Source organism: Dipodomys spectabilis, unplaced genomic scaffold, assembly GCF_019054845.1.
Source record: "Dipodomys spectabilis isolate Male_0828 unplaced genomic scaffold, ASM1905484v1 ptg000059l, whole genome shotgun sequence".
In the NCBI taxonomy this organism is placed as follows: Eukaryota; Metazoa; Chordata; class Mammalia; order Rodentia; family Heteromyidae; genus Dipodomys; species Dipodomys spectabilis.
This window is the reverse complement of record NW_024870736.1, coordinates 4863920-4879964: the sequence shown is the minus strand read 5'-3', so window position 1 is coordinate 4879964 and position 16045 is coordinate 4863920. Positions and strand designations below refer to the sequence as shown.

The 16045-nt window shown below is 40.6% G+C and overlaps 1 protein-coding gene across 4 annotated transcripts in view; it reads left to right on the top strand.

The window, feature by feature from the left end:
- The window catches only part of Dusp22 (dual specificity phosphatase 22), a 97780-nt gene that overhangs the window by 45066 nt on the left and 36669 nt on the right, over positions 1 to 16045 (top strand). For all 4 annotated transcript variants that reach the window (XM_042680330.1, XM_042680332.1, XM_042680328.1 and 1 more), the window contains 2 exons: positions 3482 to 3531; positions 15878 to 15952. In XM_042680330.1, the coding sequence (XP_042536264.1) occupies positions 3482 to 3531; positions 15878 to 15952 (125 nt within the window). The remainder of the gene's footprint in view (positions 1 to 3481; positions 3532 to 15877; positions 15953 to 16045) is intronic.

Genomic DNA, 16045 nt, shown 5'->3' with positions numbered 1-16045 from the left:
TTTAGTAAACACCTACTTTGGACATGGCCACTCTAAGAAAATGTATTGTTGTTCTATCTTTGAGATAACATAGTCTTATGTTTTATATTTTTCTGTCCTGCCTGCACATCAGAGAGTCTCCAAACTTGTGATTGAGATCCACTTTGTTCCTCTTTAGAATGTGCACATAAAGGAAGCTGTAGTTACCATTTGCCCACCCCAGCTATGAAAGGGAAGGGCAGGCTCAGCATAGCCAAAGGTTGCAGGATGAGGATGGTGAAGGAATATCCTTCACCTTCTTTCTGTGATTGACAAGTTCTCCTCCTCAACTCTTTTCCTTTTGTGCATCAGACACTTCCAGGAGGAATACAGCCTCATGCAGGGCTTCCTGAGGAAAGCACAGTGCTCCTCACTCACATACTGATACTTATGGTGAATGTTCTTAATAGACGAAGAACCTAACTCTATCTATTCATTTCTTCGGTTTCTTCTTTCTTTTTGATTTAAGATTGCACTTCAATAAAGTAGCCATCCCTCAACATTTGTAAGAGGCAAATGAAATGTTTCCATACTCCCTTAAAGGGCCCACTTCATCAAGGTCCTCACCTAATTGAACTTGTTGAGCTGCTGAATGTAGTGATAGAGGATATGGACTAGAGACTCCTTCTATCCCTCTGGTAGTTGAAAAGCAGGTTGGAGGAAGTATGAGGAAGGAATTTCACAAGCTTCTGGGTCCAATCCAACTGCCAACACAAAAGTAAAAGTCAGTGAGTCCTGTCATTGGCTGCTGTAGGAAGTGATCAATGTCCTTATCTACACCAATGAACTTCTTTGGCCTTAATGGAGGGAAGGACTGAAATGACTTCCCTTTTCAGAGAAGGATTTCCTTTTCAGTTGTCTTGTCCTTTAAATTACAGCATAATGACTAGGGATTTAGCTCAGTGGGAGAGCACTTGCCTGACTGTGCTGTTTAGTCCTCTGGCCTGAGTTCAGTCATCAGCTGTGAAAAAAAGATTACAACATAATATCCTTCTGTATTTGAAAGGGCTTTAGAGTTCTAAACAACTGTTCAACATTTCTTGCAGAGCATATCCCCAGAATCTAGAAACAATGAAGTTGACAGGAATAAAAATGAAAGTCAAGTCAGGAAAAATCTATGGCTTCCCTTTCTTCTACCAGCAGATCCTTGAATTCAACCTCTGATCTCAGGAAAAATATTCCCATTTGGATATACAGAGGTAAAATTTACCCTTATAATACCCCCCAAGGAACCTTGGCTGAATTGATTACATTATTTTTAATTACTTGGGATTTTTTTCCCAAGTAATGATTATTTTGAAACTAAAAAGTATGTGGAAACTTTGCAGAAAGAAATACTTCGTTCTTCCTGATTTCTCATAATTGTGGGAGATGGAAAGGGAATTGTATCACTGGAATCTTTACTTATACACAATAGATTACAAGCTGAGCTAGTTTCTATAGGAAAGGGATTTAAAATATAATGAAAAGATTATAGTTTGCTCAGAAAAGCTGGAGAAACAGGTTGAAGTTCCAAAATAGTCTCCAGGACTCATCATACATTGGCTCCGTCAGCTCTTTAGCTAGCTCTCTTGCCACCTGTACCAGCAAATCATGCAGTGTCCACCTACATACCTTTTCTCCTTCTTACTAGTTCCTAATCTATCTCCTGAATGTGTGTCAAAGTAATGAAACCCAGGCTTGAGTCTGTCCCAAGCGGCAAGGGTGGCTGGAAAGTGACATTCCTCTCCCATTGCAAGAGGCAATCAAAGTGTGGATTTAGATGTTTTCCCCAGGACTATAGTAGCAAATGCAGCACAGAAATTCTCAGTTGTGGGAGTTATCAGGAAGAGTTTAATGAAAAGTTAAAATAGATTAAATGTAACTCTGTAAGATAAATGTTTATATAACTATTCTCCAAGTGTAAGCCAGGCCCAAAGAAACATAAGTCCCATCATTTTCCTTATTTGCAATAACTAGTATATGTCTGAGACAAGCAGAAAAACCCAGATAAGATGATGTTAAGCTAAATGAACCCCAAGATAGGGACAAAAGTGTATTTTTTCTTCCTTGCTATTGTTTCTAACGTATTTATAAGGTGCCATGTGATTTTTTTTTGTCGCTTTTTATGTCCCTCCCCGATGCTATAACCCATTTTCAATGTATTTGATGTTGGTATAATTTGGGGAGGAGAAGGGGGAAAAAAAAGTGTTTAAATAAGGATACAGATTGACCCATTGCAACAATGAGATGTACAAGGCGCTATGTTGAAAAACGAACTTTACAATATAGGCGGGGTTGGGAGGAGGTGGGGGGGTAGGAGGTGGGACGAGATGGTAGGGGAAAAACAAAGGAGGCAACAATGCTGGATAAGAAATGTACTCATTACCTTGCTCTTGTAACTGTAACCTCTCTGTACAGTATTTTCACAATAAAAAAGTTTTAAAAAAAGAAATTAATCACTACTTTACTTATGTAACCCCTCTATATATCAACTTTACAGTAAAATTTAAAAGATTAAAAAAAAACTCTTCTCCAAGTGATTTAGATATGTCTGTATCACTATTCTATGTAATTGGTGAAACCCACCAAACACTGAAAAGGGGAGGGGATAGAAATATAAACATGTTGAAAGTACACTGTATATACCTATAGAATTATCACAATGAAACCCTCTCATAAAAATACTCAGATAAAAATTTAAAAGTGGTTCATCTAATTCTTTTTAATGCGACATTCTCTTGTAAAGGTTTTGTATTTTTCCTTGACATAAAGACCTTTGAACTATAATGTCAATCCATCTCATAAAGAAACAAACCAAGTTTCATTAAGACTTCAATTTAGTTCTAGATTTTGTGGCATTAATTTACATAACCTCTTTTTTAGATTTTTGTAGAAATTTTCCTTATAAAAAATCAAACTATCCTTTTTAAAGAAATAGGCTTATTTCGTGTGCAGACTTTATTCCAGAAAGCAACAAAATACAAGTGGTTTCCTAGTTGTAAAACTCCTGTTAATGGAATTGTAACTCTGGTGATGCTAAAATTGACATAGAAGGATATGATATGACATCAGTTTTCAGTCATTTTTTAAGGTTTGACTAGCAGTGCTTCCTTTTTGAATATTCAAGATTCTAAATGAAATATATAGACATGTAGAATATGAACAGGTAGGTGAAATAGTAGTTTTAAAATCTGTTGACATTGAAAAATGCTCATCTCTTCCATGTTTCCAATTCATTCTTTGGATTTTGCTTAAAACTACAAGCTAATTGCAAACTAGACAAGAATATTTATATACCATGGAAAAGAACCAGGAACCTTAATTAAAAAGAATTTTCCCCAGTTCCTTGGCAACAAAAGATGACTTAAAAACTTCTTCTTTTTACTTTTTAGTTTTTGACCTGAGTAAATAGTTCCTTTAAATACATTGCTTGATTGTGTATCATCTATTTTTATTTATATGTCTTTTTACTGTTCTACAGGGAGTCAAATACCTGTGTATTCCAGCAGCAGACTCACCATCTCAAAATCTGTAAGTTTTTTTCTCTGTATTATTGGAGGTATTAAAATTGAATACAGGAAAAAATTGAATACAGGAGTCTAAAGTTAACTGAGTGAAGGATTATGTGAACCCCTTATGGCGTTGGTGTTACGGCCCAGTCACTGGTCCAGGGAAGAAAACATGATCCCGTGAAGTTGGAGTTGGACAAACTAATGGCTAGAGGCACGTTGTTATTTTCTAGTCCCACTTGTAGAACACTGTCTACTTTTTCAGGAATCAAGCCTTTAGTATGCTCATCTTTTTTCTAGAAACAAACCATTAAAGAAGCTAATTGGAGCCGGGCGCCTGTGGCTCACACTTATAATCCTAGCTACTCAGGAGGCTGAGGTCTGAGGACCACAGTTCAAAGCCAGCCCAGGCAAGAGAGTCTGTGAAACTCTTTATCTCCAATAAACCACTCAGAAAACTAGAAGTAGCGCTGTGTCTCAAGTGGTAGAGCACTACCCTTGAGCTGAAGAGCTGACAGTGCCCAGGCCCAGAGTTCAAGTCCCAGGACCGATGCCCCCCCCCCAAAAAAAGTTAGTTGGATTTTATCCTAAGCAGAAATATCTGATAGAAATAGAATTTGAGCTATAAATACAAGTCATACAAGTAATGTTAATTTTCTAGGAACCACATGTTAGAAAACAAAATGAAATAGACAACATTAATTTTAATAACTTACTTAGCATATCTGAAATGAATATTACAGTATGTAATCTATCAGAAAATTCACAAGATACCTTACATTTGTTTTTTTCAGGCTAAATCTTTGGAATATACTATATATAGTTACACTTCTAGGTCATATCAATTTGGACCAGAGACATTTCCAGTGCTCAGTAGCCATGTGCAGCTCTCAGTCACCATGTAGGATAGCATACTCTTAAAGCTATTTGAGTTGAGTGGCTGGATCTTTCTGGCTGAAGAAAGTCTAGTTTTCTGTTTCTTCACATCTAAATAAATATTTGGTGTCTTCTTATCCTTTGTGTATCTATAAAGAGAGATGCACAGTTGTGAACTGTCCAAACCACCACAGTAATCATGTGAATGGAGATGGATAGGCCAGGACCATGGAGGCCGATGGCAGTTACAACCATAATGTTTGCCTTTACTGTCCAGGAGTAGCCCAGAGAGACTGTGTGGTAAAGAAAAGTTTTGCTAAAGCCTGGATTTGCTTACAGGCTGACAGCCTAAGAGTAGATTAGCTACTATGTATATACTTCACTCATCACAGCTTCAGATTCTCAGACTGGTATGTGCTACACACTTGGGGTAGGGAAAGAGAGGTTAAGACACACTAGCCCTCATACAGTCACATATTCTTGCAGTTTGATAGGAGTTTTGTATCCTGGTATGTTCGGAAATTTGGGAATCGCAGCCTTGTCAGAATTTATCCGTCATGGCTCTCAGATATGGTGCTTACTAATCCTGCAGGTCATTAGTACAGGCTGCATACTTGTGTTTCCTAGCCCAAGTGACCTGCCTCTTTGATGCTGGAGTATAAGTCAAAATTTAGTTTTTACTGCTGAAGAAAAGAAATCACAGGATTTGAAGTAATTTTAAGAGGTCTGCTTGTTTGATAAAATGGGATAGAGTCAGATGGATTGATATGGCCAGAGAGGGGAGAGATGGTATAGAATTAGACTAGACAAGTGGGCAACTGGGACTGATAACTTGTATTGAAGGGTTGTTCTACACTGTCTTTTGAATATCACAGAAACATGAACCTTTAAGATTGAGGAGGGTGGAGTAGAATTCTTACTAGGAAAACAAAGTAGTAGCCTATTCTTGAAGGAAGAGAAGAAGCACTGGAGAACTTCCCTGGTTACTAGTCGTGTCAAGAAACAGAAGTGGTTGGAAGGGCACGGTCTGTACGGAAGGAAGTGAGCCACTGCCTTTCTCTGAAGACCACAGCAATCTTTTGCCCATGTTTTGATAGCTATTTTTGGAGTAGTTGCTTTGCTCTTACTTCCAACCAAGATTCTTCCATGTTACTGAACTTGTTGGCATCATTTACAATTTGATTCTATACAGGAATAAAACTGTAACTCATCCTGAGTGTTTGCTATCTGGGCAGACAGCCACTGAGCTGCCCAACTTTGTTAGGAGCCAAGTGCCATCTCCATTGTCCATAACAATGATCTGACTTAAGCATTGAGTGGTCCTGCATTATAGATAAGTAAGCAGTAGAAGACCTGTCAGAAAATCTCAAATTTAAAAAAAAAAATCTGTATACGTTGAAGTCATTTTAACCCATTACACTTCAATTCTCTCATGTGCCTTGAGAATTTTAGAGGTACGTTATATGAACTTGTCCCATTAATTCTAGGCACTTTCAAAAATAGTGTATTTCTATCAAAATATACATTATGTCTTGAGAGCCATGGAATACGAACTTTAGTTTGTTATTTCAGCTCAAGAAGCCCCAGCATGGGCACCTGAACAAGGTGCTCGTATGGAAGGACGAAGACAGGACATGGCAGCCTCTTTTCTGAGTTTCAGCATCTCATAGGTCAATTCAGATCTTCTGTCAAAATCAGCCCAAACACAGTTCCTCCCAGAGGAAAGAACTCCCCCATAAAGTTTAATTAGGTGTCTTCCATCTCAAATATGTAGCAGTCAATGAAAGTTTTTTGGTTTGCCTTTTAGCCCTTTTCTTGCATCTGGATGACAGTTGGGTAGGATCTCAGGTTGAAAAGGTTCTGATACTTGCAGAAGCATCATGTGCAAAGCTAAAGTGCAAAGAATGTGCTCATGGTGCTGTTTCCACTGAAGTCCTACAGCAGTAAAACTTCCTTTTTAGTTGAAAAAGGAAATCAAGTCTGTAACTCATCAAAATACAGTAACTCCTCTGTACAGCTCTTTACAATAAAAATATAAATTAAGAAAAAAAAAGAAAAGGTAAGCACTTTGAAACTGGGAATCATGCTCATAGGCACATGTATGACTACTCTTTGGGGAATACTGTATTTACTCATTCATTCAAGGAGATACAGTCTCATGTATCCCAGGCTGACATCAAGCCTACTCCCTGCCTCAACCCCCAATTTCTGGGATTACAGTTTACACCATACCTGGTGGAAACTTTTATTTTTAAGCCAGTTATTATGTCAGGCTTGTTTGTAAGGAAAGATCTGGGCACACAAGTGTCCATGGCTTGAAATATCTCTTGAATTTGGAACTTATAATGTATTTTGGTTTGTGAAGAAATAGCAACCATGGTTTCCCTCATTTGTAAAAGTGGTATGCGCTTAGCATAGTCCTAGCAGAGGTTCATAATAGCCCAGTAGCTATGTACATGCACCCATATAAAATGATGCTAATTGAAATTAATTCCATGAGATGGAAACGAGAGTTTTTTATTGTTGTTGTTAGTGTTATGTTTGCAGTTATTTTTTTCTCCACCCCCTCCTCTTGTTTATTCCCTGTAGTCACTGTTTCTGATTTTGGCACCCTTTGTCTTGCATGTGTTTATCTGATTTGGGGAGGGGAAGGGGAGTCACAGAAACAGTGGAACTGTAATGAGCTGGGAGCCAGACCATCCATGGAAGCACAGTTAAAGGTGACAAAAGAATTTTATTTACACTAGAAAGGGGCCTGCGACTGCCTTGTCCTGGGCTATCTACCCAGAACCAAGAGCAGGCAACACCTCCAAAGCTCCAGGACAGCCTCGATCTTTATTCAAAAACCTCCTATTAGTTGGTGTGCAAACCCTCCAAACCTCCAAACAAGCAATCTTGATCTTTATTCCTCCCTTCCTCCTTCTGTGCAGGCCTCTCACCTTCGCTCATGCCCCAGGCCTCTTGCCTTCCTGCAGGCCTCTCTGAAGGCTTCTCCCCTTCCAGCAGACCTCTTGCCACTGCTCTCTCTTTTCTCTTTACCCAAGTCTCTCTTCTGTTCTCCTTTGTCTTCTCCACTACCATACCATACCCCCCTCCTTGGAGCACACAGCCTAAGTATATGCTGTGCCCCTGCTCCAGTCCAGTGGCCATTCTCCCATTGGCCCTGCCCCAAGCCACCCACTGCCAACTGTTCTTCCCATTGATGTAGCCCCAAGCCCAACCCCTCCTAGATGGGGGTGTGGCCTGGCCCACGGGGCAGTGACATGGTGGGGGTGGGGGGGGGGGTGGGGGGGGGGTAGGGGGCTCTGTCCCCTGCTGGTTATTATGGAACAAAGAGTGCAACAGTGATACTCACTAGGCACCATGATGGAAATGAACCTTATTACTTGGGGAGAAGGGGATTTGTGGAGGAAGAAAACTAAAAGAAAACAAAGTAGGGGGTAACATTGTTTGAAAATAAATGTACTCATTACCTTACTTACATAACTGTAACCCCTCTGTATATCACCTTTACAACTAAATTAAAGAAGAAATAGTTTAGCAAACAATGTAAGTTTGATTTTACCTATTTTTTTGTAGTGTCCTTTTGAGAAGGATGGCACTTTTTTTTTTTTTTGGTCAGTCGTGGGGCTTGAACTCTGGGCCTGGGTGCTGTCTCTGAGCTCTTCAGCTCAAGGCTAGCACTCTACCACTTGAGCCACAGAGCCACTTCCAGTTTTCTGAGTGGTTTATTGGAGATAAGAGTCTCATGGACTTTTCCTGCCTGGGCTGGCTATGAACCGCGATCCTCAGATCTCAGCCTCCTGAGTAACTAGGATTACAGGCATGAGCCACCGGCACCCATCAGGATAGCACTTTTTAATGATGAGCATCTTAGTCCCTTTCCTGTTACTATAGCAGAACACCTGAAACAGGGAAATTCATACAATGCTGAAAGTTCAGCTACTGCATCTAGTGCATGATACTTCATGCAATGATAGACAGACATGTGCAGAAGAGAAAGAAGGGGGCCAAACTCTTGAGGCAGCTGACCCATTTCTCTGAGAAAGGCATTAACTTATTCATGGAGGCTCTGCCCATCACCTAATTATCTCCCACCAGGTCTTTCTTCTCAGCTCTGCACTAAGGAGTTAAGGTTCAAACACATGAATTTTTGCAAGACACAGTATCATGCTTTTATATTATAATCAAATGGTAGAAGTTGGCAGGCAGAATGTTTTACTCTATGACATAACTCATTTAAGGTTTTCTGTATTTGTTGCTCACAAAATATTGGGAGCTAACAATGAATCTTCACGTTCTATACCAGCGGATGAATCAATGTGTATGGTCAGGACAAAAATATTCTTAGTGCTTTGGTAAAAAAGCAAGAGAAATTACGTTTGTCAATTTGTAAAGTTTGATCTTGGTAACCCAATTTGCAACGGTATCTCTCTTTTTTTTTTTTTCCGGTGGGTCATGGGGCTTGAAATCTGGGCCTGGGTGCTGTCCCTGAGCTCTTCAGCTCAAGATAAGCGCTATACTGCTTGAGCCATAGCAACACTTCTGGGGGTTTTTTGGTGGTTAATTGGAGATATGAGTCTCATGCCTGGGCTGGATTTGAACTGTAATCCTCAGATCTCAGCCTCCTGAGTAGCTGGGATAACAAGCGTGAGCCACCGACACCCCATAACAATGGTATCTCTTTAGTCTGGTATTATAATTAAATTTCTCATACCTAGAATTCCTCTATTCAATGACAAAATAAACTGTGAGAAACTGTACTGCTTAAGTACCAATTGTAAAAATGTTCCCCAATTTTAAATATAACACTTTATGGCCTAAATTTTTACCTGTTGACCTCTGAACCAACAGGAATTCTGGCTACTTATGCTGAGCAAGAAGTTTGTAACCTTTGAGACTAACTTCTATCACCTGACAGTCAGTTGCTATAAACTATCCAGAAAGGTCAATTCTCCCCATCTGACTTTCCAGGAAATTAAAATGCAGAAACCTGGTTTGAGATAACATTAAAATAAATTTTAGCTCAGTTCCCCCAACCACCTAGCCTGGCCAAGTCAGGAAATGTAAAAGTTCAAGTTCTCAGTGTCCTAATAACCCCAGAGTCCCAATGTGGTATGTTTTGCATGATGTTGTCATAATTAGAGGCATCTCAGAGTGGGTATCAAGGGCACATATTCTGTGTACTGGAAATGGCTGATGCAGAGGTTATTGAACTACCGTTTCTGGAAATACATAAATACATATTTGCTTTCTCTCTGGACTGTTTTTTTTTTTTTTTTTTTGGCCAGTTCTGGGGCTTGAACTCAGAGCCTGGGCACTATTCCTATCTTTTGTGTGCAAGGCTAGCACTCTACCACTTGAGCTACAATGCCAGCTTTTTCTGAGGAGTTTATTGGAGATAAGTCTCACAGACTTTCCCACCTGGGCTGGCTTTGAACAGCAGCAGTCCTCAGATCTCAGCTTCCTGAGTAGCTAGGATTACTGGTATAAGCCACCATCGTTTGGCTCTCTGGACTTTTTTAAGCAAGGTATTTTTTACCTCACTCCCATTGTCTTTTAAATGCTTATCTCAAAGGAATTTTCTAGTATTAAGTGATGATGGAAGTGAGTGTTTTTTTAAATGTATTTGCATACTATTTGTCTAATCAAGCAAGGATTATTAAGATGTTTTGAACTTGAATAATTTAATTCAATTGTATTTGTTGTTCTTTTGTGGTATATATTAATATTAGTATTGTGTAGCTAAATATCACTAAATGCTTCTTCTTTGTCAAGTAAAAGTGTGTTTAAAGGCGAGCCTGTAGCATTGCATCTTTATGGTAGATTCTTTGTGACATTCAATGGTATGAGAATTGAACATATCTCTAAACTTCCTGAGGGTTTTTTGGGGGAGAGAAGCATTAGCAGTACAAATAACTTACATTTAAAACAACAGGAAACTTCCTGCTTTATCCTACTGCCCTATGTTTTGGCCTATCTTTTCTTTACCTGATATTATCCTAACATCCAACTTCCTTTTTCTTTCTCTCTTTTTTGTTTCATGGTGTGTTGTGTTGTGTTGGTTTGAGACAGGGTCTCACTATGTAACTCAGCTGATTCAAACTCATGATTCTTCTGCCTCAGCTTCCCCAGGTACTAGAATTACAGGCTTGCACTACCATACTCAGCTTCGCTTTATTTTTACCTTTTCCTTTGTTTTAAAAAACAGTTTTGCAAGATCAGAACTAAATGAGCCTTGGGACTGTTGTGGTCCTGCTTCCAAATGCCTCCTGAGGACAGTGACACTCTCTTGGTCAAAGAGAACATGAGAGTATTCCAGAGAAGGTGTAGTTATTTATTTCAGATGGCCTCCCTACTTAGTTCAATGACAAATATTTTATTCTTAGGCTATGCCCCCCTTTTTTGGTGATGAGTATTTCTTCTGTGAAATGATGTTGAACTAGGTGGTAGACAGTTGCTTCAGTTGTCTCAATCATTTTGGTTTTCTGAGTTTGCTTCTAAAATGACCTTATCTGGCAAAATAGAAAGTGTGTCAGTGATTCCCTGACACAGATGTGAGTTAGTTCTCGTGTTTAATGCTATGTGCCAATGAGAGTAACACTCTTTGTCCATATGATGAAGAATACTTCTCATCCTCCTTGCTTGGGATATGTGGGAGATTCCTTCACCTTCAGAGTCCCAGCTGGAAAGTAGGAAGTTTAGGGCCTGGAGGTCTAGATTAATTGTATCCCAGGAGGGAAAAGCCCCCATCACAGAATACTGTGTCTAAGTTGCTCTTCTTTGTTTTGTTTTGTCAGTCCTTGGGCTTGAACTCAGGGCCTGGGTGCTGTTCCAAAGCATCTTTTGCTCAAGGCTAACACACTAACACTCTACCACTTGAGCTACAGCTCCAGTGCTGGTGTCCAGCATAACTTGCTCTTTTCATTAAAAAATAAAATAAATAAACAATAAACTCCTTTCTTGGAGTTTTATTTTTTTTTTAATTTTCATACACTACACATGCCACAAGCACATACATTTGGATTCAGTTGAAGAAAAGGGTTTGTGTCTTGCCTTCCTATAGACTTTGCTGTCAACAAAACCTGGTCTGGTGCTACTAGCTTAGGGCTGAGGCTGGCTGCCATTCCTGGTATCTAGATCCCTGAGCAAAGGGGTATCTCAAATCCCTGAATATGGATCACAGCCTCCAAATTACAATTTTAGAACAAGATGTACTTTAAAAATTAATAGGATGGCCTGGCTCTGGTGGCTCATGCCTGTAATCCTAGCTACCTTGAGATCTGAGGATTGTAGTTAGAAGCCAGTCAGCACAGGAAAGTCCATGAGACTCTTACCTTCAATTAACTACCCCAAAAAGCTAGAAATAGAGCTATAAGTCAAATAGTAGTGTACTAGCCTTGAGCACCAAGGTTCAAGGACAGTGCTCAGGTCTTGGGTTTAAGCCTCAGGACCAGCACCAATAATAATAATAATAATAATAACAATAATAATATCAGCCAGGTACCAGTGACTTATTCCTATAGTGCTAGCTACTCAGGAGGCTGAGATCTGAGGATCTTAAAACCAGCCAGGAAATCCATGAGGCTCTCATCTCAGTTAACCACCAATAAGCTGGAATTGTAGCTGTGAATCAAGTGGCAGAGCACCAGCCTGGAGCAAAAAAGCTAAAGGACAGCACCTAGGCCCTGAATTCAAGCTCTAGTAGTGGCAATAAACAAAGCAAAACACCCATGACCACCAAAGCAAAACACATTAACATCATATGGTGTGGTTTAGAAGATTCATTTGCCCTTCTTTCTGGAGATCCTAGCAGGTCTGGAAGGCCTGTCTAGTCACTGGCCCTTAGTTTTTCATGAAGAGAGGGGGAATTGCTGGCTGCCGTCAATGAGGAGGGAAAGTTTGTAATGCACTGTAGTTCCCACTTCCTTCTGGATAAGCTCACCTTATTTTCTGCAGATGAAACTTGAAACACAATTGTTTGTATGAAAGTAAGGGTTAACTGCCAACCAAATGGGAAGCAAAAAATCAGGGAACTGGTGTTCATTGAAACACCTTGTGGTGGAATGGCTTCAGATCTGTGTTTCTGCTTCAAACTGGAGTTGAGCAATAGAAGAAGCCAGGCTGTGGGTATTTCCCATTGTGGAGGAGGGAGTTAATGACCAGAGCTTGAGCTTATATCATTAGCTTCCCTGGAAATAACCCCACACACTCTCTGCAACACAGTTCTAAACCAAAGCAGCCTGGTTTCTTAGCTTTTCTTGGAAAAGGCATTTCTAGGAGTGTTTGGCTTGGCCTGGAGCCTGAGTAGCCTCACCTGAATTGAGTTTCATAAGAGGGGCTCTGAGCAATCTCCCTGTGGCCATCTATTCAGTGATCCTAGATTGGAACAGTAAATAGCCCTGTCACAAATTTGGCCCCCTAGGTGTCTGCAGTCCTTATTCCCAAGTGAATAGGAGCTACAACCCATATGTCTTCCTGAGCTTAACTTGTTATAGACAGTCCCAGTAGCAGGAAGAACCAGAAAGGTTTGGATGGCAGAAATGGAGACTCCCACACCTCCTGAGCTCATCACACACTGCCTTGGGTTTGGATATAATCTAGCTGAGTATACCCTTTTACTTTAAGGTATGGCATAACTGGCTCTTGGATGCTGATTTCCTCAAGCCTATGGTTTGCAATATTCAATGTACATGTGTAAAAACTTACTCTGAGGCTTCAATAGAGGGACCCAACTGTTCTCTTTGTAAGATTTGATGAGTCCTTAGTACTAGCCATGTCCCAAAGATTTTCAAGTCCCGTGTTAACTTAGAAGGGGCTTGCTGACTATTATATCTCTGTGGTCTTCACCATGCATTCTGGGGCCCTTTTGTTCATTCACTTGACAGTTTCATTCATTCTAGATTTGCTTTTGCTTTTCTGACTCCTGCATTCTTCCTTGCTTGCCTATGCTCAGAAACCCAATATCCTCTAGACAGAGATTCACTAGGAGGAGTAAAATGCAGGGGCTGCAATTGGGATCCCCCTGGGCACCCTTGTGGTCCTCAGTGTGGAAGGACTAGAGGACAACAGTGTGATCCTTCTAGCCATCCCTTGAAGCTAGTCAGTCAGGATCCTAGAGTCCTAATAGCCTGTAATGGCCCTGGGATTTACGCCTGGCTCCTTCCTCTTGGCTTGTTTCCTGTGTGCAGTGACTTGCAGAAGGACAAGCTGCCCTGCATATTCATGATACAAATTGCAGGTCAGCAGCCTGTAGTACTTCTGGACTAGATGTGTTGACTCAGGATTTCTAAAATTGTCAAATTAGTTTTTAATATCAGGTAGAGCACATTTGATCATTAGTGTTAGCAGAATGTTTGTTTGATTGTTCTCAGGAAGAGATGTTTACTAGGAAGCCTTGATAAGGGTTTGCTCAGGCCCAGACAGCAGGGCCCTGGCTTCCTCCAGAGTCTGACCTGTCTAGCTTGCTGGTCTTCCTTCCTGGGAAGTCATCTCTGTGGCACAGGCACTGATACAAACCTAGGCATGGTATTTGTAGCTTCCTTGCAAGAAACTAGAGGCAAAAACAGGTCACTTTTCCTTCATCTGGAAGGGCAGGTGTCCCTAATCTAACTCATCCTCATGCCCTTCCAGTGAAAGCCAAGGGTAGAGCTGAAGGCAAGTAGAATATTCCCAGGGCCTGGGCACTTGGCTTCCCCTAACAAAACTAGGGCAGCTGGCCATAGTTTTAATGCTTCCAGGTCAAAAGCTTTCATTGCCAACTACAAACAATTGATTTTGTTTGCAAGATGGGGAGCTTTACCAGCACCAAGCTTGCCCTCTGTCTGCAGCCTTCAGATGGATGATTTGCTCAGGCTGCAGTCTTCCACCTGTCAAGTTCCCCAGTACCCGCCTTACCCTTTCTTACATTCAGCTTCACTTCTGGAGCTTGTATTCTGAAGTCTCAGTATTCACATTTTAAATATAAAGATTATGGCAAAAATGCCTTCTTGCCTACTATTACCAGTCAGTGTTTGGGCAATTCTCCAAGCTACTTTCTATGTTTGCCTCTGGGAAAGTTATCAGAAGTTGATGCTGTAGTATCCTGTTAGCTAGAGAATTTGGAGATTAGTCTGGAGCTCTTGGGATGGGCTGCTTGGCCCTACTACTCATGGCAACACTTGTGCTTGGAACAGTATATTGGTGTATGTTACATATGCATGTATCACACATTTAATTTTTCTTCCACCTCTTCCCTATCTCACTCTCACTGAGCACCTCTAGGAAAGCTATTGATTTTCTTCTACGATCCATCTCTAGGGTGAGTTTTGATGCTATACATGAGCTTCTTGGTCTGAATCCAGGGTATTGGCTATTTGCTAAGCAAGTGCTCTACCACCTGAGCTTTGCCACCATTCTAATTCATTTTCTTTTCCCTCTGCAATCAGAAACTACATGATTGCCTTGAAACATATCTGAATCTCTCATAAATGGCCAGTATTCAATCAGTGTTCAAAGGGAAATGAATTTAGTGTATGACAGCATTTAGTATTTTTAAGCCTTAGAGGCCATCTGTAGGTACAGTTTATGAAAGAAGCAAGTCTTGTATCCCCTCAGTCCCCACATTTAATTCACAAACCACTCCAGAATTCTGTCCAATTGGTATGGGGCATATAGCTGCCTAGGAATTCAACAAAGTAGAGCTTCAATCCTTCTTAGGTCTGTTCTCAAGTGACCAGGCATGTGAACTTGGTCTCTGAAAAATAGCTCCATAAGGAGCAGCCTATGGGTGCAAGTAAGGTTTTATAGGTAGGCTTTCCCTAGATAGCTATGGGCTGAAGAAATGACCAGAGAAAGGGGTGGCCCCCCAAAACAAAGGATCTAAAGAAGAGAAAGGATCATGGCATTCGTGCCATATTCAAGACTTCAGAGTTTGCAAAGCATATTGGCCTCAGATAGCCTAGAAGGTATTATTCCTACTTTCTGAGTTGCCCTTCTTAGGCCATACTTAGTGGCAGAACAGGGATTGGAGCTGAAATTTCCATTGTTCTCTAGTGGCATGCAGAGAAGACCTACAGAGTCCAGGGAGATGATTGTGGGAAAATGCTTGTAGGCTTTTCAGTTAGTCAGAAGTAAACTCAGGAAGCAAGTACACACAGTAAGAACTTCATGGGGTCACTGGCTATGCAGCGTTCACAGCTGATATGAGGGTCCCAGTATGTGCTATTGATCACACTGAACAAGAGTAGGAACCACCATTTCCTAGATAGGGAGAACCATATGCTTCAGGGATGGCTTGCAGAGAAGTTACAAAAAATTCTGGATAATTGGAGATCTTACCAAACTTCAGCATGCTTGTGACCAAGATCAAGGCTGAGGCAATTCCAGACAGACAGAGTGACTGAACATTGAAGGGATGGGACTTTTGTGACCTTAGAAACCTTAGGTAAATTTCTCTTTTTGTTGTTTGCTGAATAAAGGATGACACTTTTTTGTTTTTCTTCCTGTGCTAGAACAAGACATTTCAAAGAAAGTATTAAATTTATTCATGAATGCCGGCTCCAAGGCGAGGGCTGTCTTGTGCACTGGTACGTATGTCTTTTGTTAGTTAGCATGTTGTGGTCAGCTTGAATTCCATCAGTGTCTTTCTATATGGTGGTTCATTATTGTATCTCTTACTC